The 14,106-nt window shown below is 43.7% G+C and overlaps 1 protein-coding gene across 1 annotated transcript; it reads left to right on the top strand.

The window, feature by feature from the left end:
* Positions 1–9,164: 9,164 nt before the first annotated feature.
* Positions 9,165–13,266, top strand: LOC123429170 (protein NRT1/ PTR FAMILY 2.11-like). The gene is made up of 2 exons (XM_045113230.1): positions 9,165–9,392; positions 11,512–13,266. Exons 1-2 carry the CDS (start codon positions 9,242–9,244, stop codon positions 13,161–13,163), a joined length of 1,803 nt encoding a protein of 600 aa, XP_044969165.1. The 5' UTR covers positions 9,165–9,241; the 3' UTR covers positions 13,164–13,266.
* Positions 13,267–14,106: the final 840 nt, after the last annotated feature.

Genomic DNA, 14,106 nt, shown 5'->3' with positions numbered 1-14,106 from the left:
TTTAATCTATCGTGATGAATAGATTTGTAGATTAATGGACAGTTAAACATGAATGATTATTGATCCTCGGGGTTCAACATGCAGCCTAGCGTTATATGGTTTATATATATGGAAATGATCAAGCATGTATGGAATATACTTCCTCCGTCTCCAAATATAAGTTTTTTTTACATATTTCACTAGAAAACTACATATGAAACAAAATGAACGAATCTATATCCTAAAATATGTCTATATACGTCTGTATGTAGTCTTTTATTGAGACCTTAAAAAAACTTATATTAAAAATGAAGGGAGTATGTGTGATGTGGGTGTGATGATGAAATAATACGGCAGGAATGCATTGGAGGAGCAAATGCACAACAATTCAAATGAAAACAGTCTCCTGCTGTTGATTCACGCCACGCAGTCACGCACAAGCTCACCCTTTGCATGATTGTTTGCACCCATCATGGATTGATGCCCTACGTAGGTACAGTGAGATGGCACGCCCGAAAAACCACCAGATCCATTTTTCACTGAGAGGCGATTTCGCATTTCGTCCCTCGACCATGGGAGCCGCGGGGGCGGTGTAGCAGCCTACGCCCAGCTCCTAATCCCACGTCATCTTAGGGGTTCCTAGAAGGTGGGGTGTTAGGAACCTGACCTTGAACGACAGTGCTAGCGACTTTAGTTTCATTTTGGATAAGGGAGGGAGCTAGGACCTCCTTATAAAGAAGAGTGTCATATGTCCTTCAAGCCGGTCTTTTGCAATTATATGGACACTTTACTTGTAGTGGAGTGTGTGATGCACACCGAAAACGTCTAAACGTATGTCGATGGACCGAAAGCTGGGCCTAGGCTGCTAACAGGCGGATGGCCTGCAACTGCAGGAGCGCCTCGCCATGGGATCTTGCGGGGCAGGGAAGGCACCGGGAACGTACAACAGCTAGCGGAGTTTCTTGTGTCGGGCCGTCGGGATACTCGGCCGCTGGTCGGTCAAGTCCGCAAAGCCGTGAAAAGGTCGGTAGTCTGCAAGTAATCGTGATGAAGAAGGCGCCATCCATGGGCTCTTCCTCTTCGGCCATGGCGATGGCGCATGACGGAAGGGGCGCTCACCCTCCTCACAAAGTTCAACAACAGCCAACTCACAGTCTAGTTCGTCACCATTAGGGCCGCCCGGGTGGGATAGATTGGTCCATTGGACCACCAGGAATTAGTCCGGGTGGACGTTTGCATCGGCGAAGACATGCACAAAATCATCGGCGACAATGGATCGAGTAGTCATGGTGACAGCGACGCCTCTCAATGACCACGGCAAAGGAGTTCAACATGCGCAATAGCGCATCTGCAGGCCCGTCAGCGTATTTGCAGGCACGATGATGATGGTCATGTGTCGCACTTATTGACGGTATCGTCCAGTGCGAGGGCAGCGGCCATTGCACAAGGAGACTTGAGGCGTCAATGATAGAGTCTGGCGCACACTAGCTGTTTCCCGCCGGCTTCTAGCATTGGAGTGCCGACTCCGATGGTGTGGATGCTGCACTCAGAGTCATGTCAGCGTGGACTAGCAGCGGCCAGGTTCGCGCCAAGACATTGGCGTCCACCCGATGGCCATGGCTGTGGTCTATGGTGGGAAGATGCCCCATCAGTTTGCTAGTGCCTTTTGGCCCTCACATGGAGTACCGGCGGAGACGACTATGAACTCGGCTTTCAAGATGTGTTTTGAACACCGCTTCATTCCGGAATGAAAACTCTTGTTCTAACCTTTATTGGTCGGGCTCAGTAGCAAGGAACCCATGGTGTTACCTTGTTGAAGGCGTTATCTACTTGTTGTTTCTTTTTTAAAACAAGTCACTGACTGATCTCGGCAATCAGCAAGAAAAGCCATGTCCATGATATGGTCGGACACGATGATCTGGACACAAGGGCGGTTATCACTTCTTGAAGGCCCTGCTGCCGAAGAATTCTTGTTTATTAAGTATGTTGTAATGGATACTTGGATAGAATAGTGAAGTAGGTATACAGTGACGACTGACTACTACTTCACTGTTCTTGAACTTCTACTCTGTTTTGTGGTTTTGCTATTGGTCACCTAGAACAGCTGGTCAATGTATAGGCCAGTCTACTTGTTAAATTTATCTACCAATATTCGAATCAAATAATTATCGGTAAGGATAGATGCATTTTTTTTTAAAAGGAGAAAGGCCCCCGGCCTCTACATCATGGCGATGTATGTAGTCATTTTATTTAAGCAAACAAGTTCAAACAAAATGTAAGATTCAGCTGGAGCACAAAGGCTGGAAATAAAACGAAAATTACATGCCACCTATGGCTATATCAATCTCAGACTACGATGCACGGACTACACTACACATACTTTGTATGAACACCAAATAAATCTTGCCATCCTCCAAAAACTTCTTACTCCCTCTGTAAAGAAATATAAGAGTGTTTAGATCACTAAAATAGTGATCTAAACACTTTTATGTTTTCTTACAGAGGGGGTACAATATAACCACGGGTGGAGCTTTATTGGAAAACATAAGGAGGGGCAGAGACGGGATCCGGGCAACCGTGGCCGGGATCATGACACCTAAATTCTTTGGGGGATTGTAGCATGTTTAATATCGTGTGACATCGTTTATCATGTTTGGCCCTCACGCGCGCCCTTCCATTTCCTCTTATCACTCTGCTACTTGTCGATATCGATCGGTATAAATGTTCGAACGGTGGAGTGCGCAGCCAGCGCTAGCCAAGCTTCACCAAGCCAGCTGCCAGTTTTTACTACGTTAATTTGTTGTGTTGACGTGGACATGGACATGCATTTCCACCTCCATCAACATCCAAGTATTAGCCGAGCAATCATCGATGTATGGTGTCTTGTTGCTTAATGAAAATGATGTTTTAACTAGTAGTAGTACATGTACATACCTAGCTAGCCCCAAACCTAAATTAATATAATTGACTACTAGACCACGTACATGTAACTACCTTATGTCTAACTTAGTTGCAGATAGTGCGTTGCATACATGCTCTATTGACTACTAACTAGTTAGCTAGCTTGTCTGACCTCTTGCGTGTTAATCACTATTCACCTTGGTCTACTACATGCTTAGCACCATCTATAGCTCTACCCATGCATATATTTGGGCCAACCATTAGATTTCAGAAACAGACATAAAATATAGTACAATGAATGAATGGTGTTACACAGAAAGGAAATTTCTATTATAGACCAACAGACGGTAGTCAATTAGGAAACACACATGGAATTTCGTCCTGGTGTAGTGGCCAATATGTGCCGCCCACACGACGATGAGCAGGATCAACGGGTGGAAGGGAAAGGATGCCAACACCTAACGTGTCAGATGCAGCGAGACGTGGATAGGGTAGATTGTGCCCATTCATGCCGTGTTTACTAGTATTAATTTTCCCAGGTAGTACGACTGGAGTTTTAATTAGTACTTATCTTCTTGAGAAACATGTTATTTTTTTACTTAGAGATAATAGTTGTAACACAACTTGTTTTAGTAGCTATCTTCTTGAGTAATATGTTAGTTTCTTCACATATGTTATCAGTACTGTAATCTCTATACCCTTCCCAGTGTTGCAATTTCTATTTAGAGGCCAAAGATTGAAACACAATTTATTTTATATGACTAACGTTCAATCACATGTGTGAAATTAGGACCGTCCAATGAATGATTCTGATAACAATGGTACCAATCCAGTTCTGTCAAAATAAAATAAGAACGCATGTGTGATAAGTAGTAATATAATTATTGATCAAGATAATTAGATGGAATAGAAATGTTGTTTCGTTGATGCCCCACCGTCACGTCGCTTTGTCCACGGCACAACGCCTACCGACAATGCCTAGCAGAAGCCCCATTTAGTATATTTCTGTTTGTATAAAGCTACTAATAATTGAGATTACTCTTTTTTGCTGAATAATTATGTTAGTGGGTATACAATATTGAATAATTGGCCCTGTCCCCTCCAAGTGCTGAATCATAGAAGGAAGGCCAACCACAAGGGATGCATAGGCTATGAGCTCAGTTGAAAATTTAGGAACTTTTATTGGTGACCAGACCTCAGAGTATTTTCAGAAATATGCAGAACAATGTGATAAAAAATTAAGAAATACTGTACATAATTCAGATTACTAACATGGTGTTATTGTCCCAAAAATGTTGAATTGCACCCCGTTGCCCCTTTGCATCACCCTCATGCATCTGCTGTTTTTTTTTCAGGCTAAAACCACTCCACTTTATTGATAAAAAACAATGTTCATAGAAATACAACTAATATCAAGAGGCTGAAGGAGCCAAATATAGCAACCCCATGAAGATCTAGAATGGATCCAGTGAGGCTATGAGCCTTGATATTGGAAAACAATTCCGGTGGAAAAATCCAATTGACCGCACAAAAAGTTTTTTAACGAAGGCAACGCCCTAGATGGGCTTTCATTTTGTGACATTGCAAGCCCAATCAACCAAGGCTCTCCATAGAATAATCGTTGGACGGCCCAGAGCAGGCAAGCTGAAGGAAAACAATAGAATATCTACACCCGAAGACCAATAATGCATTCATTGTTTCCTACTCCATCCGTTCGTAAATATAAGTCTTTTAAGAGATTTTACTATGAACTACGTACGGAGCAAAATGAATGAATCTACGCTCTAAAATATCTCTACATACATCCGAATGAATTGTTTAGTTGAATCTCTAAAAGACTTATATTCCGAAACGGAGGGAGTATTTTTGTGTTAAGCTGGTAATATTCACTGAATTCTATTTAGCACTGCTTTCTATTGTTTGTTGGTGTACAGTGCTGGCTTCACTAACTATATGCTGAGCTCGCCCATATAAAGTTTCTCTAGTTCCTATATACTCCCTCCGTCCCAAAATTCTTGTCTTAGGTTTGTCTAGAAATGGATGTATCAAAATACTAAAACATGACTAGATACATTCATATCTAAACAAATCTAAGACAAGAATTTTGGGACGGAGGGAGTATATGCATAGCGTGCGAGTGGGAAGCTCCCCCGGTTTTGGGAAGCTTTTGGCCTGGTTTTTAGTTCGATTAGTTCCTTTTATTTACTGTTTTTTTCCTTTCCTTTTTTTACTCCAAATTTTCATGAACTTTATTTCTTTTGGAAATTTTTGAAGTTTATTTTAATCGCGGGCTTCCTTCAGAGTCATGAACTTTTTGAATTCATGAACTTCTTTCCTTTTCTAATTCATGAACGATTTAGAATTTATAAACCTTTTAAAATTCTTCAACGTTTCCCACATTGCAAAAGAAACCAAAATAATGAAAAAAAAATCAGATTCATGAACATCTTTCAAACCATTGACCTTTCAGATTAGTAGAGATGACACTGTTTATCGTCGCAAAAAAAAAAGATGGCATTGTTTTTTTTATTGATTGCAAGTTTTTGTTGGTAGCTTACCAAGCTAGCTGCTTGGTAAAAGATGGCACTGTCTTTATAGCGTGCTTGGCGTCGTCCGATTCCACAACGATCGCTCGTCCCTATCCTTCTGATCAGTCTCTTTGTCGATATTGATCAATACAAATCGATGAACGGCGCCGCCGGCGGCTAAGCAAAGCTTGACCAAGCTAGTTGCCCACGTTCACTTCGTTGTCGCGTGTCGGTTCCCGTGGACTACCTGCACGCTAGCCTGCGGCATCTTGTCTGATATGGATTATGATATGCGTGCCCACCGCCAGCAACATATATACAAGTATTAGCTGAACAATTATCAGCGTACGGTGTTCCGTTACTTAATGAAAAATCAACTCGTACTATTACTGTATGTACCTAGCTAGCTAGCTAGCCCCAAATCCAAATTATCATAATGAACTACTGGACAAATATGTTCAGGGCCGGCACTAGGTATGTGCAACGGGTGCCGTTGCACGGGCCCAGGCCTAGGTAGGTCGAACAAATGTATACTTCCACACCAATGCAATGTGGCATGTAGCGCAATACTATATAACACTGGATACTGCAACCCAAAATGCAAACTAGAAACAGTCGATCATGACATAGCACGATGAGTAGGACCAAGATGTGATGTAGCACCATAAGCATCGACTTGAACCTGAAAAGGTTCACTGCCAACGAGATGCTGAAGTGTTCTTTTCGCATTGTTTGTCGTCGGTACAAAGAAATGGAACTATTGATCTTGGCATCTCACAGAGGTTAAGCTGGACTACAACTATGCCACCAAAGTACAACCAATGTCGTAATTCTAGTTTCAGTCCAACGAGCTCCAAAGACAACGTCATCCTGGATCCCGTCGAAGAAGATATTGCCTCGTCAGTTGTCACCACCGATCAGTGATCTTGCTCGACAAGATGATCCATACGGTCCTATGTTACGACTCGGTCTCTGATAATGAACGCAAAAATCTCTGTGCTTCGTCTATGGAAATATGCATTGTGAGTAAATCCACCTATATGCAAGATAGGATAAAATATATGGAAATACATAAGACATGCTGGTAGATCCCCAACTATCCGCAGCATACCGAGGCACTCCGGTAAGTCCCCAGTCATAACCCTGGACACGAATGTAAATCTCCCAAGTAGTCCTATTCCTATGTTCACCTCCATCAAATTCTAGACGGTTCCCAACCAAGTTGTTCAACTTGTCAATAGTTGAGGACACTGTTAATCATGATCAGTTTTTACACTATATATGCAGAGGTTTGGGTACCTAACCCGCGAGACCTAGTCACACCTTTCTGCTACTAAACTTAACCGTATAGTAGCAAGGTACACAAAGACGAGACTTTTGCAAAGCAGTAGCCCCCTCCTCCATCCGACAGACCCAGTGCAATCTACCATCTAACTACATCAGCTAGTCTACTAAGGTTAGTTCCCGGAATTTACTTGATCAAGACAGAGCCCATAACATCACACACGGTTACACATGGAATCTACTTAACTTGAAACTCCTATGACCCCTTTGAACACGGGTGACAATCCGCAAGTTAATGTCCCAATAGGTAAAAACCATAGAAGGAGGCTCAAGTATTAATCTCTAATCCTTATTTTCGAGTTCTTAGTTGGTCCGTTTCTTATTTTGTGTTGTTGCTCCTATGTGTACTCCTAGAAGTAAACTAGATGCTATTAGTTCTATGCTTTCTTCTCCAACACAGACACGTAAGGCTACCATTAGGTAGACCCTATAATCATAATTATTAGTATAAGTCTATGCTCAATGCCTCCATTTTCTTCCTTGATTCCTGCCTCTTTTGTAGGCTTCACTTGGCACATGCAAACTATAATTTTATGTTCATCTTGGCTTTTGAGTCTACTTGACACTCCGAGGTAGTAAGCCGAGGCAACATGTATCATGTTGTAAGTATTGTTTCGCGGCCCAAGAGATTAGTTTCCATCTAACCTTGCTCCGAGATTAGTTGGCTGAGCTCAAAATGTGTGACCGTAGAGTAGCAGCGGAAGCGACGAGAACATCAAGCTAGTTCTTCATAAGCACATCAACAAAGACCTTGTATTCATGTAGGAAATATGGACCATATCATAAAATCCACAAGCACCAAGTTATCCAATGTTTACCACCACAATATACTTGCAAGAGCAGCCCACTACAATATTAATACCCCAATAAAATCATGAACATAACAAGGAACTCATGTATGTCATGCCTCCAATGTCACGACAACCAAATAGTACCAAACTTGATCAATATGCACCAATAACAAGCAATCAAGTGAGCAGCAACTAATATGACAAGAGAACCGTGAAATAAAGGGGAGATACAAGTATTTACGTGGAAACCCCTTTTGAGGAAAAACCACGGGCTGCGGCAAGCAATATTCCACTATATATAGAGATGAATCTGATACAAGATGGAAGTCAACAAGAAAGGGAGGCACCAAATCCCCAATTATAGCACTCAGATTTGGGTGGATTTGTAGACGAAATGGCCTCACTTCTTTCTTAACCCTAGAGCTCTCTCAAGAACAGAACATACTTAACTCGATGTATATTCCCGATCGAGCTAGGTAAAGTGATATAAATGAACAGCTTGTCAGAAAGTCGCCTCAACTTGGTAACAATGTCAAACATCTCCTATTTCAGACTACAAGATGCCTATGTGTTGTTTTGCATGTTTCATTGATGAAAATGGCTTCCAAATGATGCAATAAAAGATGCACATTATCACACAATGTCGTATCATATATATCATTATCACACAATGATGCAATAAAAGTTATATAGAATTCAACACTGAATCAACAGAGGAAATATCCATGTTGGAGGTCTTATCTTCATGCTTCCATGTTGGAGGTCTTATCTTCATGCTGGTGTTCTGGCCTTTATTTTTATTTTTTTTAGCCGGTGTTCTGGCCTTTATTGGTTGGTCTCGACATCAGAATGAAAATCCTTGTCCAGTTCGTCTCCGGCCGGGCACAACAGCGGTGGCTCGAGTGTGTTTATCCATCTCGAAGGTGTTGCCACGGAAGACGTCGACTTCCATAAGTGTTTACTTCATATTTTGTAATGATTCTTCATAGTATTTCCTGTCATGTACTATGTATATTGATGCCTTTGGTCTCGTTGCTATGCATCAACTTTTAATAAAAATAGCCGTGTGCATTACATTGATGCAGATGGCAGGGCATAGCAGGGGGTTTCAACTCTCTTCTCGAAAGAAAAAACTTGGTTAACGGAGAAAATATGTTTACTAGAAAGTCTATCGTACATGCAATGCTTTTTCTTTGATAATACTTCCTCCGTCCCAAAACAAACGTAGTTGAGCTAGTATAAAATTTGTACTAAATTAATACTATTAAATCTTCGACATTTATTTTGGGACGGAGGTTATACATAATACTACAAACGTGTGCCCAGCGAACCTCTCACTTAAAAGCTGGAAAAAATAGAAGCAAAACCGAAGCTATCCCCAGTTATTTACCTGGCTTACAATTAGCTTATAACAAAATCAGATCGATCAGGACCGGTGTTCATCACATGGGCTCAAACATGATATCTGCCGGCCGTATCTCAGGTTTCGTCGAGGGACAGTGTGTGAGTGACAGAGAGAAACTTTTGTTATCTTGGACGCAAAGATCCCATAGTCTGGTAGTCTGGCTAGCTTATTTATACGGCCGGCCTCTTCTCCTCTCCTTCCCGCGCTACTGCAGCTGCAGCTACCCACGCTCGCACAGTCGCACCTACTGCAGCTTGCCACCTACCTCCAGTTTCAGTCTAGCTGCTTGCTGTATGTGCGGGATGGACGCCGCTAACCCTGATCTGCCGAAGCAGGAGGAGCAGGATCATGGCAATGGCATCAGCATAGAGAAGATGACCGGCGAATCGCCGGGGGACGCCGTCCACAACTACCGCGGATGGAAGGCCATGCCTTACGTCATAGGTGAGTTATTGTCATGCTAGCTAGCTACCTCTCAGCCTCTGTCACTTTGTCAGTGTTCCCTGGTCTAATAGCTTCAGACCATATAACTTGCTCAACTATGGATGATAGATACTACTCCCTTTGTTCTTAAAATAAAAAGAGGACATATTTTGACTCTTCGAATTCATGCTTTGACCGCAAATCCCTCGTATAATATTTAGTCAATGGTTACAAGATCATAATCCTATGAGAATGCCTTTGAGCACGAATCTGATGGTGTCAATTTTGTGTAACATAAATAACATACTAATTGACAAATTGATGACAAATGCACGAATCTACACTGTATTACTTACAAGGCAAATTGCCACAAAATCTATACACTGGACCAACCTTGATAATGGTGATTCTACGTGTGAGTTGTGGGGTCACCACGACTTTCTTTATTACACCTTCATATTTGTTTAAAATAGTTTGATAGTTTTAGACTTTAATACAGTTGAACCCACATTATTTTGTTGTTGGCATCGCTACGGATGAGGGTTAGCTCTCAAGATTCTGTGAGTGTTGGCACAATAATAGAGGTAGCCCTACAAAATTTTAACCTGGTTGTTGGAGACTATGGGACATGGAGTTTTTGCTCCCGAGCTCATATGCTCCGTGATGAACAGTAACTCAAAAAATAGTAAAAAAAAAATTAAAAATTTCTGAATTTTTTTTGTGGTAAACTTTGATAAATATCTTGTATGCTTACAAAATTTTAGCGCGAAATAACATTCGTGGAAGTCGTGGCAAAAAAAATCAATACTCAAAAAATGCTAGTTTTGAATACATTTTCGACTGTTGATTTTTTTTTTGCCGCGACTTTCACAAATGTTATTTCGTTTTGAATTTTGGTACCCATATATTTCCTCTGTACCTTAATAATTGTAGTTGGGGAGAACTTCCCCAACTACAATTTTTTAGGTATAGAGGGAACAAAACATTTATCAAAGTTTACCACAAAAAATTCAAAATTGTTTGAACCTTTTTTTTTTACTGTTTACGAGGGAACATTTGAGCTCGGGTGTAGAATAGGACTTCACGAGACTATGGGCCTATTTCATAGGCTCGCCTGAAAAGTTGCCAGTCTCTCAGGCGTCCGATTTTGAAGATTGAGACAGAGATCAGAGGAGGAGCACTAGACAGTCGGCGACATTAGTAAATATGTGCATCACATTTTCTCGTCGATCCATCCCTCTGCGGTTACCCTGCTCAGTCTGTAGTGATCTGGGTAGTGAATTAATTGCAAAATATAGACAAGATAGAACTATTTTATTAGTGTTCTTATAGCATCTTTCAGGGTTATTATACAATACAATAGAAAATATTTGCAAAATGTAAAATAACGGAGTAGAGTCAAACCACTACCAAAGACCACAAATATGGACCCCGGGATTCTTGAAGACCATAAAAAATTTAAGAACTCTTCAGTTTCAAAAATTTCTAATTTACTCACGACTATATAGTACCTATGGAATTTCCTGAAGTATATTTTCATTTTTAGGCTATACAAAAGAAACTTGTTCCTTACTAAAATTTATAAGCACATATATCTACGTATACTAATAGGATGTTTCTTCTATTCTTCTAAAACTTCTAAACATTAGTATTTTATTTGTGAATTCTAACCACTACTAAATACGAGTATTAGGGTACAGGAACAGTGCAATCTGGGTCAATTACGTGCAAGTATCGACAACTTTTGTCACTAGCTTTGATATTCTAGCATGCATATCGTGTAAATCAGTGAAGTGTTGATTGTGTATGTGAATTTAAGTTCGCAGTAGTGAGGATCCCTGGCATTGATATGCATGTCTAGAGGTTGGACAAGCGAGTCTTTTATTCTTTGTAGTCATTGTGGGAGTGGTCGATAACCCCATGGATTAGCATTGTAACCTGAAAGACATTCTGTCAACCAATTGGCTCTTCTTCTATAAATGATACACATTCCATCATTTCCATGGTGTATTGAAGAAGAAAAAATCATCCCTGAGAAGAATTTGATGAATTATAAGTTTATTACTCGTGACTAATGACTAATTGACCAGGAGACTGGAAAGTAATTAAATGACAAAGTGAAAAAATTGAATTGTTACAGGGAACGAGACTTTTGAGAAGCTTGGCACGATTGGGACGCTATCGAACTTGCTGGTGTACCTGACAGCGGTGTACCACATGAAGAGCGTCAATGCCGCCACCCTCCTCAATTTCTTCACCGGCAGCTGCAACCTCGCCACCGTCCTGGGCGCCTTCGTCAGCGACACCTATGTTGGCCGCTACACCACCCTAGCGGCCGCCACCATCGCCTCCTTCATCGGCATGGTCCTGCTCACCCTCACTGCCGCACTGCACTCTCTCCACCCTCCTGCCTGCATCTCCAAAGGCCAGTGTGAGAGCCCCATCCCCTCCCAGCTGGCCGTGCTCCTTCTGTCCTTCTTCTTCCTCGTCATCGGCGCCGGCGGCATCCGCCCGTGCAACTTGGCATTCGGGGCTGACCAGTTCGATCCACATACCGCCGATGGACGACGTGGCATGACTAGCTTCTTCAACTGGTACTACTTCACCTACACCATCGCCATGATGGTCTCTGCCACTGTCATCATCTACCTCCAGAGCGATGTCAGCTGGGCGTTGGGTCTCGCCGTGCCTGCAGTGCTCATGGGCCTCTCATGCGCCGTCTTCTTCATGGGCACACGCCTCTACGTGCGCATCAGCCCTGAGGGCAGCCCGTTCACCAGCTTTACACAGGTCGTCGTTGCTGCCCTCCGCAAGCGCCACCTCCGACCAGATCGCAACACTGCCGAGCTGTTTGACCCGCCGCACAGGAGCAAGCTCGTCTCCAAGCTGGCATACACTGACCAGTTTACCTGGCTCGACAAGGCGGCCATGGAGACCACTGAGGACGTTGCCTGCTCCAATGGAAAGACATTGGTAGACCCATGGCGGTTGTGCACTATGCAACAGGTGGAGGAGGTGAAATGCCTAGCGCGTGTCATCCCGGTATGGTCATCGGGGATTGTATACTTCGTGGTGATCACTCAGTTAGGCACCTACATTGTGTTCCAGGCGGCGCAGACTGATCGCCGGATCAGCAACTCCGCCAGCTTCGAGATCCCTCAGGGCTCCTTCGTCGTCTTCCAAATGCTCGCCCTCACACTCTGGATCCCGGTGTACGACCGGTTGGTGGTGCCGGCGCTCCAGCGTTTCACTAAGCGCGAAGGAGGCATCACCCAGCTGGAGCGGATCGGCGTTGGGTTGGTGCTCTCTGTGGTGACGATGCTGGTGTCTGCAGCGGTGGAGCACCGCCGGCGCCGGACGGCGGCTATGATGTCGTGCTTCTGGCTGGTACCACAACAGCTGTTGGTAGGGCTATCGGAGGCGTTCACAGTCGTTGGGCTGACCGAGTTCTACTATAGGCAGTTCCCGGAGAACATGAAGAGCGTGGCCGGGGCGCTCTTCTTCCTGGGTGTCGCGGTGGCGAGCTTTGCCAGCGGGCTCATGGTGACAGTGGTGCACCGGGTGACGAGGAGACGGGACGGGCGGCCGGACTGGCTGGCGCAGGACCTGGACGAGGGAAGGGTCGACTTGTTCTACCTCGTCACTGCCGCCATCGCCGCCGCCAACCTCGTCTACTTCGTGGCCTGCGCACGGTGGTACAGGTTCAAGAAGTCCGATGGTGATGTCAACGCTGGCAATGATGCCGAGCTTGACGAAAGCTCAAAGAAGGCTGCGAGTGCGGCGCCGGTTTAGTTCAATCTATCATTTTATGCATAGATTGATAGATTATTGGACAGTTATCTATGTATGAGTGTTGATCCTCGGGAATCAACATGCACCATAGAGCTATAGAGCTATATGGAGTATATGGGAATGATCAGGCATGCATGGGATATGTGTGATGTGATTGTGATGATGGAATAATACGGCAGGAATGCATTGGAGGAGCAAATGCACAGCAACTCAAAGCAGAGCAGTCTCCTGGATCATGTTGATTCAAGCACAAGCTCAAATTAGACGTCATGGATTGATGCACTGTACGTACTTGTTGTTGCAGTGGCCTGCAAGCACGACGAGGGAGTGGAGGAGAAACAGGAGAACGAGAGGTAGGAGACGATGCTGTTTTTGCGCTGCTCAACTGACCGCAGCTTTTCCGGTCTTTCTGTTTTTATTCTCTGAACCCAAACGAGTTACTGAATACAAGCAAAGAAATGGTCACACCCGCCGAGCCTTACGGTCGCGCCATCCCACGACGCTCGATCGTGTGTGATCCCTACATGCTCGCTGCGAAGAATGCGTCTGCCATGTCATCCCATAGCGATTCCCGCGGTGAGCAGCTAACTAGCTAACTGACTAACTGAACCTGATAGCTAACTGAACCCGTACGTGCACAATGCACACGCTGACCGTCAGGGTTTATTCAGAACCTGAAAACTAAAACCTTGTGTAGTTTGATTGTGTGCAGATTATCCAACAGTACTTACAGTGTCCGCCTCCTACTACTCCCGCCGAGTACTATTCATCAACTTCTACTCTCAACCTATTGGAGACAAAAGTTCTGTTTCGACGAGAAGAAGAGAAAATAACAGAGAAAGAGGTTGGCCAGCGGCCCCGGATCCCCATCCCCCGATTCCTGACCCTCTCCCTTACCCTTGTCTGCCGATGCCGCCGCCACCGTCCTCCTCCCCAACGGCTA

This window comes from Hordeum vulgare, chromosome 2H (assembly GCF_904849725.1).
Source record: "Hordeum vulgare subsp. vulgare chromosome 2H, MorexV3_pseudomolecules_assembly, whole genome shotgun sequence".
NCBI classification, from domain to species: Eukaryota; Viridiplantae; Streptophyta; class Magnoliopsida; order Poales; family Poaceae; genus Hordeum; species Hordeum vulgare.
This window is presented reverse-complemented; position numbering and strand designations above follow the sequence as displayed.

Coding starts and splice junctions, on each gene's coding strand:
- LOC123429170 (XM_045113230.1), top strand. CDS start 9,242: ATGTGCGGGATGGACGCCGCTAACCCTGATCTGCCGAAGCAGGAGGAG. Junction 9,393..11,511: donor GGCCATGCCTTACGTCATAG/GTGAGTTATTGT, acceptor GAATTGTTACAG/GGAACGAGACTTTTGAGAAG.